The sequence below is a fragment of the Hyperolius riggenbachi genome, chromosome 5 (genome assembly GCF_040937935.1).
Source record: "Hyperolius riggenbachi isolate aHypRig1 chromosome 5, aHypRig1.pri, whole genome shotgun sequence".
NCBI classification, from domain to species: domain Eukaryota; kingdom Metazoa; phylum Chordata; class Amphibia; order Anura; family Hyperoliidae; genus Hyperolius; species Hyperolius riggenbachi.
Window position 1 is genome coordinate 102,861,228 of NC_090650.1, and position 22,491 is coordinate 102,883,718.

General features: G+C 43.7%; 1 protein-coding gene across 1 annotated transcript in view; it reads right to left on the reverse strand.

The window, feature by feature from the left end:
- Positions 1–22,491, reverse strand: part of CPVL (carboxypeptidase vitellogenic like) — a 151,193-nt gene that overhangs the window by 114,135 nt on the left and 14,567 nt on the right. The window contains 2 exon segments of the mRNA XM_068238669.1: positions 17,323–17,441; positions 17,536–17,741. Of these exon segments, the coding sequence (XP_068094770.1) occupies positions 17,323–17,441; positions 17,536–17,725 (309 nt within the window). The 5' untranslated portion in view covers positions 17,726–17,741.

Genomic DNA, 22,491 nt, shown 5'->3' on the forward strand with positions numbered 1-22,491 from the left:
TTGTAGTAATATGGACAGATTCCCCCACCTGAGCTGTAGATCTCTGCAGCTCGTCCAGAGTCACCATGGGCCTCTTGACTGCATTTCTGATCAGCACTCTCCTTGTTCGGCCTGTGAGTTTAGGTGGATGGCTTTGTCTGGGTAGGTTTACAGCTGTGCCATACTCCTTCCATTTCTGAATGATCACTTGAACCGTGCTCCATGGGATGTTCAAGGCTTTGGAAATCTTTTTGCAGCCTAAGCCTGCTTTAAATTTCTCAATAACTTGATCCCTGACTTCTCTGGTGTGTTATTTGGACTTAATGGTGTTGTTCCCAATATTCTCTTAGACAACCTCTGAGGCCCGTCACAGAGCAGCTGTATTGCTAATATTGACATTAGATTACACACACACACACACACACACGTGCACTCTAGTCATTAGCACTCATCAGGCAATGTCTATGGGCAACTGACTGCACTCAGACCAAAGGGGGCTGAATAATTACGCACACCCCACTTTACAGTTATTGATTTGTAAAAAAGGTTTGGAATCATGTACGATTTTCGTTCTACTTCTCACGTGCACACCACTTTGTATTGGTCTTTCACGTGGAATTCTAATAACATTGATTTAGGTTTGTGGCAGTAATATGACAAAATGTGGAAACCGTCAAGGGGGCCGAATACTTTTGCAACCCACTGTATGTATTATTTGACTACGTTGTTACAGATATGAGGCATGCACAGACAGAGGCATGCACAGACCGAGGTGAAAATGCCCTGGAAGCAATGCCAGCACTGCACCCCCCCCCCCCCCCCCAAAAAAAAAAAAAAAAAAAAAAAAAAAAAAAGGGAAGATTAATAGCTGACACTTGATAATGTGTTTTGTGGTATCAGCCACTTGCCTATAGTGCATACATTTCAAACTAGGCCCTCAAGTGGTTTCTCCACTTTCTCAAGTGGTTTCTCCACTTTGCATTATGTTTGGCTCACTGTAGACCACCATGGAAGCTATATTGGAGTTGAAGCCCTAGCTCACCATATGGGGTTAAGGGGTAAGCATAAGACACCAGGGACTTGTTATAGGGGAGATTAGGTGGCTCTAGACACCAGGGAACTATGTAGGGGAGGAAGGTGGCCAATAGACATGGAGGTTGGCCCGCGACTAGGTCCCAGTGTACAATTTTGGCCCACTTTGTATTCGAGTTTGAAACCCTCGCTATAGTGCCTCATGTACAGTCCATTGGGCAATGGTCATCATGAAACAGATCAAATAATTCAATTTTTTTGCCCGTGTTTTCAGAGGTAAGAGAGCACTTCTACTACCGCCTAAACATTTTCATATACTATGCATTTTTATATTTTGGGAAGTACCTTATTTCTAGATTAAATACAGTTTTTTTTCTGCTTCAAAGAATGAAGCAATAGGGAGCTTAAGAATTTTGGTTTACAAACTAAATGAGATTTCCAGTGAAGTATATTGTGTATAATTGTTTTAAGGGGTAGGGCAGCAGAATACACTAGCAGGTACCGATGTATAGAAGAAGCAGGAACACAATCCTGTGAGTATTCAGGAGCAGCTACCAACAGAAAGTACAAAAAAAGAAGTGAATGTAGTTCAGAATAGGTCAAACGTTAGAGTAGGCGGAAGTCCAGTGTAGTCAGATCAGCAGTAAGATCAGAGGGTGCAATCGCCCGCCAAGCTACAAGCCACAGGAAGAGGAAGCATAACAAAAACTGGAAGCCCTTTACTCAGGCACTTGCAGTATATAATTTTGAATTCTCCATCTCACAGATGTCAGGAGGTATACAGGCCATATGGTTGCTTTAAAAGGCTTCAGGCTTGAGCACACTAATGATTTACTGTGCTGATTTTGAAAGCACATAGTGTGTGCTGGATACACACCATGAGTTTCTGCGTTCGATGCGTCCGTCGATACGCAACGATTCGATTATTTCCGACATGTCCGATTCGTGGTTCGATGGATTGTTAGGTCGATTTGCCATACTTTACATGGCATTCGACCTAAAAATCGAAATGCGTTCGGAAATGCTCGGAAATAATCGAATCGACGCGTATCGACGGACGCATGCGACGCGGAAACTCATGGTGTGTATCCAGCATTATATGCAAGAACATCAGGCAATGCCCTATCTGATGGGCTCACTTACGGTATGCACTATACAGCAGAGCACTCAATGCACTGCATGCATTTCTGTGCACAACACAGCACTGTCCCAATTAGTGCAAGTGAATATGGGTCAGCAAAGCAACAGTAACACGTACATTACATTTCAGACAAAAAAAAAAAAAAAAAAAAAAAAAGCATACAAAGATTGCAGAGCAACATGATTTTGCAAAAGCCCAAAGGCGTTGTTCTCACTGTGCTTTTTACATCAGACGGGACCAAGAAATTGCTATGACAATGGCTTACTCATGGAAAATAGTTTCTACTACTGTGACAAAATTCTTGTCAAATCACAAACAGCATAAGATCGATTTTAGGTTTGACTGTTTAGTTGGGTGTCAGCAAGCATACAGGAAGTTGCAGTTTTTAGCCCCGTTCCCCAACACGAAATGACGATTGCGCTTAGAGATTCTTATTCCAATGAATGAGAACCCCAACTTATTGTAAAATGCTGCATGCAGTGCGATTGGAGGAAGTCGCAGTGAATAATACCATAGTATTACTTGTGCTGCAGTGCTTTGCTGTTCAGCGATCAGCAAAGCGCCAAACGCAGGCTAAAAGTGCCCGAGTGAGAATGAGGCCATAGGGCCCTTTTGCAGTTAATGCATCTTAACCACTTCCCGACCGCCTAACGCACAGGGGCGGCCGGGAAGTGGAGCCCGCAAGGATCAGCTCACCCACAAAGGCGGCGGTCCTTGTAAGGGCATGGGCGGAGCGATCGCGTCATCCGTGACGCGATCCTCCGCCGGCACCTGTCTCCGCTCACCCGCCGCAACATCCCGCCGGCCATACGGAAGCACCGGCAGGATGTTAACCCCGCGATCGCCGCATACAAAGAGTATAATACACTTTGTAATGTTTACAAAGTGTATTATACAGGCTGCTTCCTGCCCTGGTGATCCCAATGTCCGAGGGACCACCAGGGCAGGCTGCAGCCACCCTATGTCGCACCCAAGCACACTGATTTCTCCCCCCCTGCCCCAGATCGCCCACAGCACCCCTCAGACCCCGCCCACCCCCCTGTTTGCACCCAATCACCCCCCTAATCACCCATCAATCACTCCCTGTCACTATCTGTAAACGCTATTTTTTTTATCCCCCCCCCTGCCCCCTCCTGATCACCCCCCCCCCCACCCCTCAGATTCTCCCCAGACCCCCCCCCCCCCCAGAGTACTGTATGCATCTATCCCCCTGATCACCTGTCAATCACCCATCAATCACCCCCTGTCACTGCCACCCATCAATCACCCCCTGTCACTGCCACCCATCAATCAGTCCCTAACCTGCCCCTTGCGGGCAATCTGATCACCCACACCAATAGATCGCCCGCAGATCCGACGTCAGATCACCTCCCAAGTGCAGTGTTTATATCTGTTCTCTCCTCTAAACACCCACTAATTACCCATCAATCACCCCCTATCACCACCTGTCACTGTTACCCATCAGATCAAACCCTAATCTGCCCCTTGCGGGCACCCAATCACCCGCCTACACGCTCAGATTGCCCTCAGACCCCCCTTATCAATTCGCCAGTGCATTAGTTACATCTGTTCTTCCCTGTAATAACCCACTGATCACCTGTCAATCACCCCCTGTCACTGCCACCCATCAATCACCTCCTGGCACTGCCAATCACCCCCTAGCACTGCCACCCATCAGCCCCTAACCTGCCCCTTGCGGGCAATCTGATCACCCACACCAATAGGTCGCCCGCAGATCCGACGTCAGATCACCTTCCAAGTGCAGTGTTTACATCTGTTCTCTACCCTAAACACCCACTAATTACCCATCAATCACCCCCTGTTGCTGCTACCTATCAGATTAGACCCCTATCTGCCCCTAGGGCACTCAATCACCCGCCCACACCCTCAGAATGCCCTCAGGCCCCAGCCCTGATCACCTCGCCAGTGCATTGCTTGCATCTATTCCCCCCTCTAATCACACCTTGAGACACCCATCAATCACCTCCTGTCACCCCCTAGCACACCTACCCATCAGATCAGGCCCTAATTTGCCCCGTGTGGGCTCCTGATCACTCGGCCAAACCCTCAGATCCCCCTCAGACCCCCTTCCGATCACCTCCCCAGTGCATTGATTGCATCTATTTTCCCCTCTAACCAACCCCTGAGACACCCATCAATCACCTCCTGTCACCCCCCTAGCACTCCTATCCATCAGATCAGGCCCAATACAACCTGTCATCTAAAAGGCCACCCTGCATATGACCAGTTCCACAAAATTCGCCCCCTCAGACCACCTGTCATCAAAATTTTCAGATGCTTATACCCCTGAACAGTCATTTTGAGACATTTGGTTTCCAGACTACTCACGGTTTTGGGCCCGTAAAATGCCAGGGCGGTATAGGAACCCCACAAACTGACCCCATTTTAGAAAGAAAAAAAAAAAAAAAAAAAAAAAAAAAAAAAGACACCCCAATGTATTCTGTTAGGTGTATGACGAGTTCATAGAAGATTTTATTTTTTGTCAAAAGTTAGCGGAAATAGATTTTTTTTTTTTTTTTTCACAAAGTGTCATTTTTCACTAACTTGTGACAAAAAAATTAAATCTTCTATGAACTCACCGTACTACTAACGGAATACCTTGGGGTGTCTTTCTAAAATGGGGTCATTTGTGGGGTTCCTATATTGTCCTGGCATTTTAGGGGCCCTAAACCATGAGGAGTAGTCTTGAAACGAAATTTCTCAAAATGACCTGTGAAATCCTAAAGGTACTCATTGGACTTTGGGCCCCTTAGCGCAGTTAGGGTACAAAAAAGTGCCACACATGTGGTATCGCCGTACTCAGGAGAAGTAGTATAATGTGTTTTGGGGTGTATTTTTACACATACCCATGCTGAGTGGGAGAAAGATCTCTGTAAATGGACAATTGTGTGTAAAAAAAAAAAAAATTAAAAAAAAATTGTCATTTACAGAGATATTTCTCCCACCCAGCATCGGTATGTGTAAAAATACACCCCCAAAACACATTATACTACTTCTCCTGAGTACGGCAATACCACATGTGTGGCACTTTTTTGCAGCCTAACTGCGCTAAGGGGCCCAAAGTCCAATGAGCACCTTTAGGCTTTACAGGGGTGCTTACAAATTAGCACCCCCCAAAATGCGAGGACAGTAAACACACCCCAAAAATGACCCCATTTTGGAAAGTAGACACTTCAAGGTATTCAGAGAGGGGCATGGTGAGTCCGTGGCAGATTTAATTTTTTTTTTTTTTGTCGCAAGTTAGAAGAAATGGAAACTTTTCTTCTTTTTTTTTGGTCACAAAGTGTCATTTTCCGCTTACTTGTGACAAAAAATTAATATCTTCTATTAACTCACTATGCCTCTCAGTGAATACTTTGGGATGTCTTCTTTCCAAAATGGGGTCATTTGGGGGGTATTTATACTATCCTGGAATTCTAGCCCCTCATGAAACATGTCAGGTGGTCAGAAAAGTCATAGATGCTTGAAAATGGGAAAATTCACTTTTTGCACCATAGTTTGTAAAAACGCTATAACTTTTACCCAAACCAATAAATATACACTGAATGGGTTTTTTTTTTTTTATCAAAAACATGTTTGTCCACATTTTTCGCGCTGCATGTATACAGAAATTTTACTTTATTTGAAAAATGTCAGCACAGAAAGTTAAAAAAAATCATTTTTTTGCCAAAATTCATGTCTTTTTTGATGAATATAATAAAAAGTAAAAATCGCAGGAGCAATCAAATAGCACCAAAAGAAAGCTTTATTAGTGACAAGAAAAGGAGCCAAAATTCATTTAGGTGGTAGGTTGTATGAGCGAGCAATAAACCGTGAAAGCTGCAGTGGTCTGAATGGAAAAAAAGTGGCCGGTCCTTAAGGGGGGTAAAGCCCACGGTCCTCAAGTGGTTAATGTGTTGCTTGTTTCTCATAGCAGTGCATTGTGAAAAAGCTTCAGTTATCCAGCGTAAAGAGGCCATAGGGGGAACACGGATACTGGACTGCACATCAGCAACTGATCTAGTGTGTAAAAGGTCTCTCACGGATTAAATTGCAGGGGGGGGGGGGGGGCAGAGAGGTGGTTACATAGTTGCAGCTTGGGAGAACCGTGATGTGTTACAGACATGTGTATGAAGTACCGTACATATGAATTGGGGAAATAATGCGCAACACTAGTTCACATCTTGCATCTGGGCCCAAAGTTCAGCTATGCCTATGAGGAATAAGCACAATCTGTGGCATAATTTAATCTGTTTGAAGTTCTAAAAGACTTCTTTAAAACCAGGATTACGACCTGGTAATTCTATTTTTGACAACCCTCCAGGACAGTGACATTGAGATTTGGGCTCCGCCCCCCAGAAACAGGAAACACCCAGCGTGAGCTCTATAAATCTGTTCCCAGGTATCCACACCTCAGTTGTGCCCAAGACCTGAACCTAGTCATACTGGATACCCTAATACTTTCTTACCCACATCAAAATATATGATGCTTAACGGGTGGGAACTAAGGACTGTCCTGGAGGGTTGTCAAAAATAGAATTACCAGGTCGTAATCCTGGTTTTTTCATCCAACCCTCCAGGACAGTGACATTGAGATGATAAACAAGGAATCACCCACCTTAGGGCGGGACCACAGCCTGTAGAACTTTCCTCCCGAAGGACTGTTCTCCTGCTGTCATCAGATCTAGACGGTAATGTCTGACGAACGTGTTGACACTCCTCCATGTTGCTGCCCGGCAGATCTCCGATGCCGATGCCCCAGCTCTATAGGCCCAGGAGGTTGCCATAGCTCTAGTAGAGTGTGCTGTGATCTCTTTAGGTGACTCCAACTGCCTCAATTTGTAAGCTTCCTCAATACAAACCTTGAGCCATCTTGCTATCGAAGCTTTGGTCATTTTTTCTCCCACTTTATTTCCAGTGAAATTAACAAATAACCTGTCTGTTTTCCTGAGTTGCTTCACTCTTTTTAAGTATATTAGTAAGCACCTCCTTACATCCAGCTTGTGCCACTGCTTCTCTTTTGGATGAACTGCTTTATTGCAGAAGGTAGGCAATATTATCTCTTGCCCCCTATTAGACACTGATGATACTTTTGGTAAAAAATCAGTTACCGTCTTCAATATCACTCGGTCTTCAAATATAGAACAGAATTGTTCATCACTGCTTAGTGCCTCTAATTCGCTTACTCTTTTTGCAGAGGTAATAGCTACTAAGAATATGGTTTTAATTGTAAGATTCCTTAACGAAATTTCTTCTAGAGGTTCGAATGGCTCTTCCATAAGTACATTGAGAACGAAAGATAGGTCCCACCTAGGACATGATTTCTTAACTATTGGCCTTGATCTTTCTACTGATTTCATAAATCTGATCACCAGGGGATCTAAGGCTAATTTCTTATCAACGAAAACAGAAATTGCTGCTACTTGTACCTTAATTGTACTTAAGGCCAAACCCCTCTCAATTCCATCTTGCAGGAACTCAAGAATTGTCGGTAATTTATTGTCTTTAACTTTATTTCTCTTTTTCCAGTCTAAAAAAGTCTTCCAATACTTAGAATAGATCGATCTGGTTACTTTCTTTCTGCTATTCAGAACCGTCTTGATCACTCTGTCTGACAGGCCCTTGGACTTCAGAACATCCCTTTCAGAAACCACGTTTTTAGATGCAGATTTGGAACATGTACCCATCTGTGTTCCTCTTGATCTAAAAGTAATTCCTCCTGAGGGAGGAGTAAAGGATCTTTTTTCAGCATTTTTAGTAACAACGGGTACCATGATCGTTTTGGCCAATCTGGTGCTATTAATATCAGAGTCATTCTGGACAGTTTCAACTTCTGTAATACAAGAGGAATCAAGGGGATTGGTGGAAAGGCATACGCTTTGCTGAAGATCCAATCTTGGGCCAACGCATCTATTGCACATGCTCCCTTCGGATCTAGAGAGAAAAACCTTCTGCACTGAGAGTTCGTCTGATTGGCAAAAAGGTCTATTTCGGGCCACCCCCATCTGGCCGTTATCATTCTTCTGAAGTTGGATGACTCTCCCCTTACTGGGTCTGTCCATGACCCTTGCAGGTATAGTCCGTCCACATGGGCTCCCCAACCCATCAAACTTGCGTCTGTTATAATCTTTGTTGGAGGAGACCGCCATAGTCTTCCTAACTGAAGATTTTTTATATCCATCCACCAAGGCAGTGATTCCTTTACCCAGGTTGGTATTGATAACACGCTTTCTAAATCGCCCTGATTTCTGTTCCAGTTTTCCAGTAGCCAGTTCTGGAGAACTCTTACGTGAGCCATTGCCCAATCTACTGCTGGTGCTGTTGAGGTTAGAAGACCCACTATACTCATGCACTGCCGTACTGAGATGGTGTCTGCCTCTAGAAGGCTGACTATTGTCGACTGCACTTTTGTCACCTTGTCCTCTGGCAAGAACAGTCTTTGAAGGGGTGAATTTATTATGAACCCCAAAAATTTGATCACCTGGGATGGATCCAGATGTGACTTTTGGTAATTTACTAACCAACCCAGGGTTTCTAACTGACCTAACACCCTCTTCAGATCTCTTTGAAGCAGTACCGCATTGTCTGCTAGAACTAATAGGTCGTCCAGATAAGGGATTATTATAATGTTCTGGAGATGAAGATTTCCTACCACCTCTGCCATTACTTTCGTAAACACTCTTGGTGCTGAAGATATTCCGAAAGGAAGGCACGAGAATTGATAATGCAGCACTCCACCGTCTCCTTGTACACTGAATCTTAGGTACTTTTGAGACTCCCTTCTGATTGGGATGTGCCAATAAGAGTCTGTCAGATCTATGTTCACCATAAACACGTCTGCATTCAGTAAGTTCCTCATCGTATACACAGTTTCCATTCTGAACTTTTCGTATACAATAAAGGGGTTTAGTGGTTTTAAGTTCAGAATCATTCTGAATTTTCCGGTTGGCTTTTTGATCAGAAAAATTCGAGAATAGAACCCTCGGTTTCTTTCCTGAGGTGGTACCTCTTTTATGACATTTCTGTCCATCATGTCTCTTAGTAATTCCTGTAATGCCATCCTGGCTTCTCTGTCTTTCGGCATTAAAGTCTTTACAAATCTCACCGGGGGCTTTTTTATGAATCTTATCTTGTACCCGTCTTTTATTAGGTCTAAAATGAATTGATTCGAGGTTATCTTTCTCCACTCTGGATAAAAGCGAGATAACCTGCCCCCTACTTTCAGCCTGGCGTCACTGGTGCTTGCTTTGGGGCTCTGCTGGCTTATGCAGCGGAGTCCTCCTAGGCCCTTCCTTATTAATTGGCCAAGTCCTTTTTTGGACCCCTTTATCTCTCGCCTGGTAATTGCGGCGAAAAAAGGGCCTATTCGGCTTGAATTTCTTTTTCTTCGGAAATGATAATTTCCTGCTTGCCGTCTTCTCCAAGACTTCTTGGAGCTGAGGGCCAAATAACAGATCCCCCGTAAAGGGTAGATTACATGCCTTAGACTTGGACGATTGGCTACCGTCCCATGTCTTGAGCCACAGATTTCTGCGGGCATTATTAACTAGTGCTGTTGTCTTTGCTGTAACTCTTAGTGACTCTGTTGAAGCATCAGTAACATAATTATTAGATTTCTTAACAACACTCAGAGCTTCTAAAATGTCCTTTTTAGGAGCATCAGTTTTAACTAATTCTTCCACCCTCTCTATCCATAATAAAGTGGTCCTAGAGACACAGGTGGTGGCTGCAGCAGGCTTAAAGTTAGTTACTGCTGCTGTATAAGCTTTTTTAAGTGACAAATCAATTTTCTTGTCTGCTGGGTCTTTAAGGAAACCCAAATCCTCAAAAGCAAGTTCATTCTCCCTATTCATTAGACTGAACGCTGCGTCTAACTTGGGACAACCTTCCCATAGTTTTGCATCTTCTTCTGAAAAGGGGAATCGCTTTCTAAACCCTCTGGAAATAAAAAGTTTTTTCTCTGGGTATTTCCATTGCGTATTAATTAGGTTTTTTGTTGAGGGATGTACAGGAAAATTTAAATGTGGTGTGGGATCCATACCAGAATATAATTTATCATGTATGGACACAGGAGCGGGAGTGGTCTGATTAATATTCAAGGTAGTGTGAATAGCCCGCACTAATTCATCAGTCTCTTCCACCGGAAATCTGAATCTTGAAAACATAAGTTTCTCATCCGTATCACTTTGATCTGACATATCATCCTGTGATAAATCCCTGTTAACCTGTCCTCCAGGAAGAACATCCTGTATTTCCTCTTCTTCTTCTTCATCTGAAGAAATTAAACGTCTTGTAGTTTTTACAAGAGCTTTTCTTGGCTTAGGATTCTCCTTGGGAATAACTGCCACAGGAGGTACCACAGGAGCTGACCCTGTAGGCAGATTTTCCCTGAATGCTCTAAATGTTTCTACCATTTCATGCCTCATGGTAGTCATAAACTCTTTGCAGGAGGCAGTATTCTCTTCATTAATTAACTTTGTAATACATCCTTGGCAAGATGCTTTTGTCCAGCTAGTTGGCAAAACAACCTTACAGACAAGGCAACTCCTGGACCTGTTAGAGCTATCGGATAAGTCCGAAGTCTCCTGGAAAATATATGAAGAGAATAATACCATGAGATTAATTACTATAATTCATTAAAGCCTGTAATTAATCACATAAATCCTCTCCTGAACACATGTGATGTTTATTCATATATACTCTGTGTATATAGTGAGCTGTTTACCAAAAAAATGAATATCATTATCTGTAAAATAAGCTTAAGTACAGCAATCAGACAGATAATTTAGGATGCATATCAATTCAAGTGTAGCTCATCTAGACAGAATGTAGATGCATACAGCTGCTAAAATGTATTGCAGGAGAGAGAGAGGGAAAATTTTTATTTTTTTTTTTTTTTTTTTTTTTTTTAAACTTAATATATTTGGTGATACTGCACCAATAAATCCCTCCTGCAAACTTAGAAGGAAAACATCCAACATTATATGCAGCTGACCCAGTAACCAGCTCACTCCCCACATTGAATGCACCATGTAGTTAACATTCATTCAGGTAGCTATGCAACAATTACTTATGCAAAACACATTGAGCTGCACAAAAACCAATCAGTCACATGTGAACAAATGCTTTTCTGAACTATCAGGACTTTTACAATACTTAAACTGGTAACAAACATCTTGCTCCATTTAAGTAATCAAATCACCAAGTAGTCTAACATGCTTTTTCTGATCTATTAATTAAACTTAAGATCAGTGCAGTTATCCATGTTTAACTGGTTTTAAACAACAATGTGCCACCACAAAAAGACAGCTTCAGCAAATATCCTTGATCTAGCCACTGTCATTCATATGCTGACTAAATACATCTGAGCAGCATAATCAAACCTCAGACCAGTGCGGCGACCAGTCAGACCGTGATCAAACGCGGCTCCCCACAAGATCTCCGCCGGCTTACCTGATCCTGAAGTTTTCGTGCGTCCATCCTCGGCAATGGCCAAACGCTAAGTGCCACAAGGAACGCACACAACGCTGTTTTGCAGCCGCGCAGAATGCGGAAGTGAAGTCACTCGTCGGCGGAAGTACCGCTAGACTGGGGGCAAAGCCATCCTTCCTCCGTGCAGAGCCGATATTCCCCCACCGCTGCGTCCAGGACCTCCGTCAGGGCTGCTCCGCGTTGTCCTCCCTCTAGCACGCACAGCCGCTCAGGTGGCTGCTAGAGGGGAAAAACCTGTTTGAGCAGGTAAGGAGCTTTCTGCTGCAACAATATTCCAACCCTCCAGGGTAGTGAAGCAGGCTCCCTCAGGGAACTATTACCAGCCTCAGCACTCCCAGGCTGCTGACCAGCTAGCTCCCTTTACAGAGCTCATGTTCCCAGGGAAGGAAACACACAACTGAGGTGTGGATACCTGGGAACAGATTTATAGAGCTCACGCTGGGTGTTTCCTGTTTCTGGGGGGCGGAGCCCAAATCTCAATGTCACTGTCCTGGAGGGTTGGATGAAAAACAAAGTTTAGGCATAAGCTTGTGTGAGGGGACTTCTTTCCCCTTTTGATGGTACTGTATTAGTCTAAAGAACATCTACTTATGTACTTAGGTTTCTTTATTTTGAAAGGACCTCAGACATGTTTGCTGAAACAGTAAGAAAGGAAGCGGCATTTGTAAGAGGTCTGAAATATGAGATTTCAAAACATTTAAAAAAAATCCTCCAGTCCTGAAAATGTCCACTTGGCCGGTTTCCAAACTCCTTTTACCGATTATGCTGTAACGGAATTCAGCACACTGCAGCTTTATCTCATTTACAACAATATGCCAGTTTCTGCACTGAAAGTTAATCAAAAAGCAAAAATAAAAGAGGCAGTGCTAAAAAATCAAGCTAATGTGGCAAAAAAATACCGTAGTTCTAGAAAAAAAAAAAAAAAAAAAAAAAAAAAAACCCACAATTCTGTTGAGTAAGCCTATTCTCAGTGAGGAGACCTTGGTCAAGACTCCCTAACACTGCTACTGCCTATAGAGCTTGTCCTAGTGGCTGCCGCTCTAGTTCTTTTCTTGAGTCTGCCAAAAGAAAAGCGCAATATAAAATGTTCTGTGTCTCTCTTGTCTGTGGAGTGCAGCCACCTTTTCCCAATTACAGATCCTCCACTATGCCACTACGTGTACTGCTAAGGGCCCATTCACACTTGCGTTTGCAAAACGCCGGCGAGACTTTCCCACAATTTCACGCGGAAAAATCACTGAACACTGCAGCGATTTTTCTGCGATCGCGTTTAGCGCTTCTATAGCACTGAGACGCGATCGCCTGGAAATCACCTGAAAATGGTGCAGGCGATGTGTTTGCCAGCGATTTGGGGCGATTTGCGGCGATTAGCGCAAATCGCCCAAGAATGGGCCCATAGGGATTCATTACACTAGCGCTTTTAAAAAGCGCTAGCGTTTTGCTGAAATCACGGCAAAACGCTCTAGTGTGAATGGGCCCTTAGGAAGGGTTCACACCTCCCATGTGTGGGAATTGCATATCTCATACTCCTGCATTCCGTGTGCATTCACCTTCATTTGATTGGATGCAGTTAAACAATAGACATGATCATCAAGGGGAGACATGTACAGTATGTGGAAAACCAGCAGTAGTGCACATAGCAAGGTTTATTTTCTTAGCATACCGCAGCAGCACTAAATGTGAGCCAGCACTTATATTAACATGGGCGGTCATATCTGGTGCGGTTCTGAAAGCAGGAAGACAGCGTATGATTCCCTTATGAGTTACCTCTGCCTCAGAAGTGTCAGCTGCCCATCAACCAGCCTCATTCTCACATCCACTCTTCCTCATCAGCATGAAGGGCTGTTTTATATTACACACAATTAGCTACATTTTGCAATCTGTGTTTGGTCCATGATCATTCACAAGTTGCAAAACGCACAGACATCTACAAAATGATGAAAGTCGCAGGAACCTTTTTATACTAGCCTTTTTTTTGTCTTGGGGAGGCGTGTGAGCCACGCGAAACAGCTGTCTGTACACGCAGCCCTTTATTCTGTTGTATACCGTACCTCAGAATAAAGAGCATCCCAGGTAAATAGTATCGGACCCTGTATCTTCTTTGGGATCCATCCTTTTATACTATTGCCATCCGATTCTGATTGATTGCAAACATCCTGCCTGTTGCAATATATAGATCGATTGAATTTTGCGATTTGCAGTGTAAGAGCCCTTAGCTGCCTTTAAAGTATAAATGTATACATTGATGCTGAATATTGCCAGCAGAAAGTGGAACCACACATTAACAGGCCTGACCTGAAATGCACAGATGTAGCTAAACATACACAAATTGCAGAATTATGCTGGCAGAAACCAGAATAAATCAGTAAAAGTGGGTATATTAAATATTTACTTCTGGTCACCACAGTGCCTCATACTATCAGCCACAATTGATTTAAGGGAGGTTGCTGCAATCTGGTTCATCAGGAACCATACACTGCTTTCTAGATAATCAACTACCCTCACCCTGCCAGGCTTTGTATTATTACAACAAACGTCAACTGCTAACTTAACTGCAGAGGTGTCAATTACTTTCCCCAGAAGTCTGTACCGTAACATTTCAGTCACAGGGAAACCTTTGTGAAAAGGTTTGGACTTTTAGTCATACTACACCCTCAGGCCAAGTTCTCAGTGGGACGTTGTGTTCCCTGCCACAACAGGATTGCAATGGATCAGGACAGCAGCAAAACACGTTATGCTTGCGTTGCATCAGTTACAGTGAAGCATACCGTCAAAAAGTATGCTTCAGTTACTGCGAACCTGTGCGGTAATTCACTGCATGCCGCAGTGCGATCAGATTTAGGTTCAAAATGCAAAAGCGCCTGCTCCATTTTTTTCTGCGTTTGAGTTAAAGCCAATGGGTGCGCAGGACAAAAGCATACCAAACGCGCTGCTATATACTTTTGCATTTCCTGGTTACATTTTTTTCCCCTCTAACAAATTACGCAAACATAATTGCATCATGAAAACAAATGATCACAAAAAAGCAGCAACGGTACACTTGGAGCCACCTCCTTCCCCCCCCCCCCCCCATCAAAAAATTTAAGAACAGCTGTGAAATTTGACGTGGGAGACGAGACTTAATGCCAAGAACAGATGTCATAATTTAATTTATGCAAGAGCTAGAACACAACACGTGTGGTAAAACTAGTTCTACTACACAGCACCATCTAGTGTACATTCTAAAAAATACAACTGAACTTTAGACAATCTGGACCTGCCAATTCTGTGAGATGAGTGAAATGGTTAGGTCTGGGAGGAAAACAAAAGGCTGAACATAAACTTCAGAAACTTTTGTACAGAATATTGTAAAGAGGGACAGAGAGATTTGGTTCCAAAGCAAGCTGGAATGACAGATTTATCCAAGTGCAACCATAGGGTGGTCTGCACATGTCAGCAGGGATAAGTAAAGTTCATACATCCCAATCAACAAACCAGCAAACTTTGGAAAAAGACATAAAATGAGGGAGGAGGAGCGGTGTTTGATTTGACGAAAATAATTGGAATAGTTCAAACTGAATGGGAACTTCAAGTCTCCCACATGCCAAGACCCAGATTCTACAGAGAGGAAGAGTTCTGGATAATTTAAACAGAAAAACAATAAGTTAATACTCAACAGCAGAAGGTTCTTTTACTCCAAAGACACTTGCTTCTAACTGGCATTAAAAGCACTAACAGTTGCACATATCTGCAAATAAAGTGGTTCTTAAAAGTTTGAGGTCTCCATAAAATTTTTTGTATTTCTGCATAAAACAGGAGCTAAACCTACCTCGCTTGTGACTGCATTAAGGTTAACCTTCTGTAAAGGGGACTCATCACTGACATGAACCAGCTTCAATGGAGCAAATATTCAGACAAACCTTATACTCAAAAGGGAACCCGAGTCGAAAGAAGTCTCAGGTTCCATACTTACATGGGGCTTCCTTAAAGAGACACTGTAACAAAAATTGCATCCTGTTTTTTATCATCCTACAAGTTCCAAAAGCTATTCTAATGTGTTCTGGCTGACTACAGCACTTTCTACTATCACAGTCTCTGTAATAAATCAACTTTTCTCTCTCTTGTCAGACTTGTCAGCCTGTGTCTGGAAGGCTGCCAAGTTCTTCAGTGTTGTGGTTCTGTGATGCATCTCCCCCCACCAGGCCCCTCTATGCACACTGCCTGTGTATTATTTAGATTAGGGCAGCTTCTCTCTTCTCTCTTATCTTTTACAAGCTGGATAAATCCTCCTCTGAGCTGGCTGGGCCTTCACATACTGAGAAATTACATACAGGCAGAGCTGTCTGCACTCTGCAGGAAGAAACAGCCTGACACTTCAGTGGAAGATAGCTGCAGGGGGAAAGAAACACACAAATGATCTCTTGAGATTCAAAAGGAAGGGTGTATACAGCCTGCTTGTGTATGAATGTATTTTCTATGTGTGGACATACTGTACATCAACCTACTTCCTGTTTTGGTGGCCATTTTGTTTGTTTATAAACAAACTTTTTAAAACTGTTTTTAACCACTTTTAATGCAGCGAGGAGCGGCGAAATTGTGACAGAGGGTAATAGGAAATGTCCCCTAACGCACTGGTATGTTTACTTTTGTGCGATTTTAACAATACAGATTCTCTTTAAGCCCCCTTGAAGCTGCTTGGTTCCTCGCCATCTTACCAGGTGGCTCCTGTTGACCACTGGACGGCCAGGCAGCCTGTCCGGGTCGCGCACGCATGCCCCCTGTAACCAGGAGCATTCTGAGCAGGGACAGGAGCCACCTGGGGAGACTGCGAGGGACGGAGCTGTCTCAAGAGGGCTTAAAGTAACCCAGAGATGAGCCCTGTAACAGATTTTCACTTACCCAGGGCTTCCCCTAGCCCCATAAGCACAGATGTGTCCCTAGTCGTCCTGCAGTCCTCCGTTAAGCCGCGGTCAGGTCCCGGATTCTGCTAAGTCGGGCCCAGACTGACTCGATGTCAGCAGGGGGTCTTCTGCGCATGCGCAGAAGGCCCCCTGCTGACGTCACTGAGCCAAATACCGGAGCTGATTTCCGGTTAACGGCGAGGGACACATCTGTGCTTATGGGGCTAGAGGAAGCCCTGGGTAAGTACAAATCTGTTACAGCGCTCGTCTCTGGTACACTTTAAGGAGGCCCCAAGCATGGTACGTAAGACAGTTTTTGTCTCAGGTACACCTCAATAAAAGGGATTTTCCTGCCAGTTTCATGGTGGTCTTATTGACTTGCCCCTCATAGCAGTGCACCTTGAAAATCTTTCATGACCATTTCAGGTAACAGTTTGCCAAGGATGAAATAGACATGCTTGGCTCACTGTCAAACACCATGTACTGACCTATAAAAAGGAGATTGTAGAGAACATGTAGAAATTAACCTATAGTGAGTCACTCCAGTGAAACAATTCCCAAATCAGCGCAGTACTCGTCAGTACTAAATCAGCTCAGTACTAAACTACAGTGCAGTACTCTGCTCAGTGGACTAAATGTACACAACATGTCACCAGAAACAATGATGAACAATTATTTTAGGTAATGAAAGTGAGAGACTATAGCTCAGAATACTGTACAGTTTCTCAATAATGTCTTCAGAAGTTTAACATGGTGACAGGTTTACATGGAGAATACAAGTAAAGCTTTGGATCCTACCTGGGCAGGGAAGAACCAGAAGAAGAGATTGCTGTCATAAGTCTTGTTTACAGTCAGATATCCGGCATAACTCTTCACATTTGTTCCTGGCAGTTCTCCTACCAGGCTCAGCTCACGTGCTAAAAACGGGAAAAAAAAAATGGTAGTCACAGATGAAAGCATTAATAAAACGTTCTGCTACGCTCTGTCATTTGGTCAGATTTTTTCTTTTACCTTCATCAATTTTTCCACTTTCCAGGAAAGGTGTAAGGAAGAGAGGACTGCCTGGATCCCCTCTAGTTGTGGGTGGTACCTTCACTCCAATAAACATCTGGCTTAGAGGGCTCTTCAGGCCGATGCACAAACCTTGTTCATGGGTCACGAGCATGGTCAGAAGCCACATTAAATTCGGCAAATGCATCATCCTTAGGCCAGATTTTCTGTAACAAAAAGCACATGAGGTACATACATTTGGTATACACATACACAGGGCTGGATTTAGCACTAGACTCAAGCCTAGAAGTTAGTGTGCTGAGGCGTAGCTGTCATTGGTTTGTGAGCCTGCACTTACCATCCTAGAGCCACACCCGGAAGATAGAGAGCTAGATGGGAGGACTGATAGGACTGCCCACCCAGCTCTATTCTCCCTTAGCAGTAGCCAGCTGGGCTTCTTACATGGTGCTGCCCATCTAGCCCTCTATGCCGAGGGCTTTACCATCAGTGGCAAGGGTGGAGAGTTGACAGCGGAGCTGGCCAAAGAATGGGGGTCAGCACACTTGTAGTGCTGTTTATTGTGAGTACTTGTGAAGCTGCATTCATATTGGGATTTGGGAGGTCAACAGAGGACAGGGTTTGGGGCACCAGAACTTCTGGGCCTATAAGCTCCCAAGATGCAAATCCGACCCTGTACATACAACTCTTCAAAAGTGAGATTTCAGGTTTGTGTTTGCTGGAAGTCTAAACCACATGCTGGCTTCTTCAAACTGCATACAAAGTAATAATGAAGCGATGCATTACCCTTAACGGAAAGGCATGCAAGCTTAATTAGTTTGCAAGTCAAACATGGGGAAACATGGATAATTTATTATTTAGTATTTATATAGCGCCCCCACATCTTCCGCAGCACTGTACAGAATATATACAGTCATGTCTCTAACAGTCCCTCAGAGATTCTCACAATCTAATCCCTTATAGTCATATGTCAAGACAAGACAAGACAAATAACATTTATATTGCACTTTTCTCCTTGCGGACTCAAAGCGCCAGAGCAGAGCAGCAGCCACTAGGGCGCGCTGTATTGGCAGTAGCAGTGTAAGGGAGACTTGCCAGAGGTCTCCTACTGAATTAGTGCTGGCTTATGTCCATCCTAGAACATACAAACAGCATGCCATGGCTGGGATTCGAACTAGGGAACCAGCTCTACAAGGCAAGCATGCTATCCACTACCCCACCGTGCTCACTTTCGGACAAATCTGGACTTGGGACATATACTATTAACTTTTTTGCGGGTTGTTTTGAATGGGCTTTTAAGCCACATAACAGTTTAGATAATACTGTAACATTTAAGAAAAAATCCCAGCTTAGCAGTAGTAGGGTTTTTGACAGATCATCCAGGACAGCTTCCTCCCGAGAGTAGTCTGACCCCTCCCATAATGGACACAGGCAATACAAGAGAAACCTACAACTAGATAGTCAACATATGATAATTAACCTTTAAATATTGGGTATGGTTATAAGGTAGCCCTCCTAAAGGGCTTGTCAAAACCCTACCACCAGTAAGTAGCTGGTCCCTCTCTTCATTCCCTAGGATGGCTTCCTCCTGAGACCAGCGAGAAATTACCTTAGGGGTGTTGACAGCCTAAAGTACCTTGATCCCAAACGCTTGATCCTGGCTGCACAAGATATCCACACTTACAGGCCTATTGCCCTGACATCATTGGTCATGAAAGCATTTGAAAAACTGATAATGACTTATCTGAAATCAATCACAGATCCCCTGCTGGACTCTCTGTAATTTGCCTACAGGCCTAATAGATCCGCAGATGATGCCGTGAACATGTGTATGCATTATGTACTACAGCATCTAGACACCCCAGGAACCTACACCAGGATTTTATTTATAGATTGCAGCTCTGCATTTAATACCATAATGCCATCTCTGCTACACAGCAAGCTCTCCCAGCTACACATACCTGAATCCATCTGCAAATGGATAACCGACAGAAGACAGCGTGTTAGACTTGGTAAACACACATCAAGCTCTCTGACAGTCAGTACTGGTGCACCCCAGGGCTGTGTGCTTTCCCCACTGCTCTACTCACTGTACACCAATGACTGCATCTCCACAGGTCCATCTGTCAAGGTTCTGAAGTTTGCAGATAACAGTAGTTGGTCTCATACAAAAACGGGGATGAGTCTGCATACAGGCATGTGGTGGGGACAGCTTTCCTCTTGGTGCAGCAGCAGCAACTTGGAACTAAATGCTCTCAAAACTATGGAGATAATAATAGACTTTAGGAGATCTCCCCCTCAGCACCTCCCCTTAACCATAAATGGATCCACAATAACCCAAGTAGAGTCATTCAAGTTTCTTGGGTCCATGATCTCAAACGACTTAAAATGGGACAACACCACTGCCACTATTGTCAAGAAGGCGCAACAGAGAATGTACCATCTACGGCAGCTGAAAAAGTTTGGCCTACCTCAAAATCTAATGGTGCAGTTCTACACTGCAATCATCGAATCCACCATAACATCTTCTATGACTGTATGGTTCGGCTCCTGCTCAGCATTAGAAAAGGGAGGCTGCAGCGCATTATCCGATCAACGAAAAGGATAATTGGCTGTAGCTTACCTTCCCTGCAGGATCTTTATGCTAGCAGGTGCAGAAAGAGAGCAACCAAAATGGCCTCTGACCCCTCTCACCCAGCTCACTCCATCTTCCAGCGCATGCCTTCAGGAGTAAGATTCCGGTCAATCGCTACCAAAACCTCCAGACACAGGAACAGCTTTTTTCCTCAAGCGGTAGCCATACTTCAAGCTGAACCACGTTAGAGCTGCTAGGACTTGATAGTAATCAGCACAGAACTGTAAATGAACAATTCTCACATCGCTTACTGCCACTATACTTATAATGTCCTTAACTTGTAATATTCACACTGTCTGTCCTTGTATTGTTTTTGTGTTTGTTAAGCAACTGCCAAGACAAATTCCTTGTAGGTGCAAACTTACTTGGCGAAAATAAAATTGATTCTGATTCTGATTGTGCTTGATAAAAGTTGCATAACCTGACCATGTAGCTGCCCTGCAGATTTGTTGAAGTGATACACCAGACCTTTCTGCCCAAGAGTTTGCAACTGCCCTGGTTTAATGTGTATTTATATTGAAAGGCATATTCATGCCAGACTCCCAATATACCCATACAATCAGACCTCTTATTCATTTAGAGATGGTGTTCTTTGATACTTGCTGGCCCCCTGGTCTTGCATACAAATGCTATGAACAGATGACTAGTCCTCAATTGCTGAGTTAGTCCTCACATCTAGAGTACAGAACTTTCTTTCCTTATTGTGAGGATCCGCAAAAAAAAAAAAAAAAAAAAAAAATTAAAACAAATTGGTCAGTACAATCTCCTGTGCCAGCAACTGGGGATGGGAAGCCCACAAGGACAGCGGATTTAGGGAAGATGATCAGAGGAAATACAATATAGCTCATCAAATTTTAAGGAATTGCTGGCAGTGAAGATGAGTTGCCATTTGCCTTTCCTATTGTAAGGAATGAGGATCGTCAGCCCGCCACTCCTGAGTCAATCACATCCACATCGCCGCTCACCTGTCCCGTCGTCGGCTCCTTCCCTTCAAGAGCGAGGAGGCCAGCAGAAGCATGCGGATCTCCATAGGCTGCAGCATGCAGATTCTCCCTTGCAACAGGGAGAAATTTCATTGGTCCAACATGAACCAATGAGAATTCTCCCTGCATGATGAGGAGAGCATAATGTATTGCATGCATTGAATTGAATTATGCTCTACTCGTGTGGTAAGACTTTACATTTGTACAGTAATTCTGCTTAAAGAGAACCCGAGGTGTGTTTAAAGAATGTTATCTGCATACAGAGGCTGGATCTGCCTATACAGCCCAGCCTCTGTTGCTATCCCAAACCCCCCTAAGGTCCCCCTGCACTCTGCAATCCCTCATAAATCACAGCCATGCTTTGAGGCTGTGTTTACATCTGTAGTGTCAGTCTCAGCTGCTCCCCCGCCTCCTGCATAACTCCGGTCCCTGCCCCGTCCCTTCCCTCCAATCAGCAGGGAGGGAAGGGATGCAGGCGGGGACTGGAGTTCTGCAGGAGGCGGGGAGAGCAGCAGACTGACACTATAGAGATAAACAAAGCAAGCTCTGACAAGCTGTTTGTCAGCAGCGTGGCTGTGATTTATGAGGGATTGCAGAGTGCAGGGGGACCTTAGGGGGGTTTGGGATAGCAACAGAGGCTGGGCTGTATAGGCAGATCCAGCCTCTGTATGCAGATAATATTCTTCAAACCCACCTCGGGTTCTCTTTAATGCCGTTTATTGTACACACATCATAACCCCTCTAGTTAATGGAAGCAACAAGCTCTTTCAAAATAATCTTATTCCTCGTGGGACAATGCAGCAAGGTTCACAGAAAGGAAACTGCCAGGAGTACGTACTCAAGAGTTTCTTGTGGGAGGGGTTTCACCACAATATCAGTCACACATGCATGGGCAGCACGGTGGCGTAGTGGTTAGCGCTCTCGCCTTGCAGCGCTGGGACCCCGGTTCGAATCCCAGCCAGGGCACCATCTGCAAGGAGTTTGTATGTTCTCCCCGTGTCTGCGTGGGTTTCCTCCGGGTACTCCGGTTTCCTCCCACATCCCAAAAACATACAGATAAGTTAATTGGCTCATCCCTAAATTGGCCCTAGACTACAGTACTTACACTACATAATACAAACAGACATATGATAATAGTAGGGATTAGATTGTGAGCTCCTTTGAGGGACAGTTAGTGACAAGACAATATATATATATATATATATATATATATATATATATATATATATATATATATATATATATATATATATATATATATATATATATATATATATATATATATATATATATATATATATATATATATATATATATATATATATATATATATATATATAT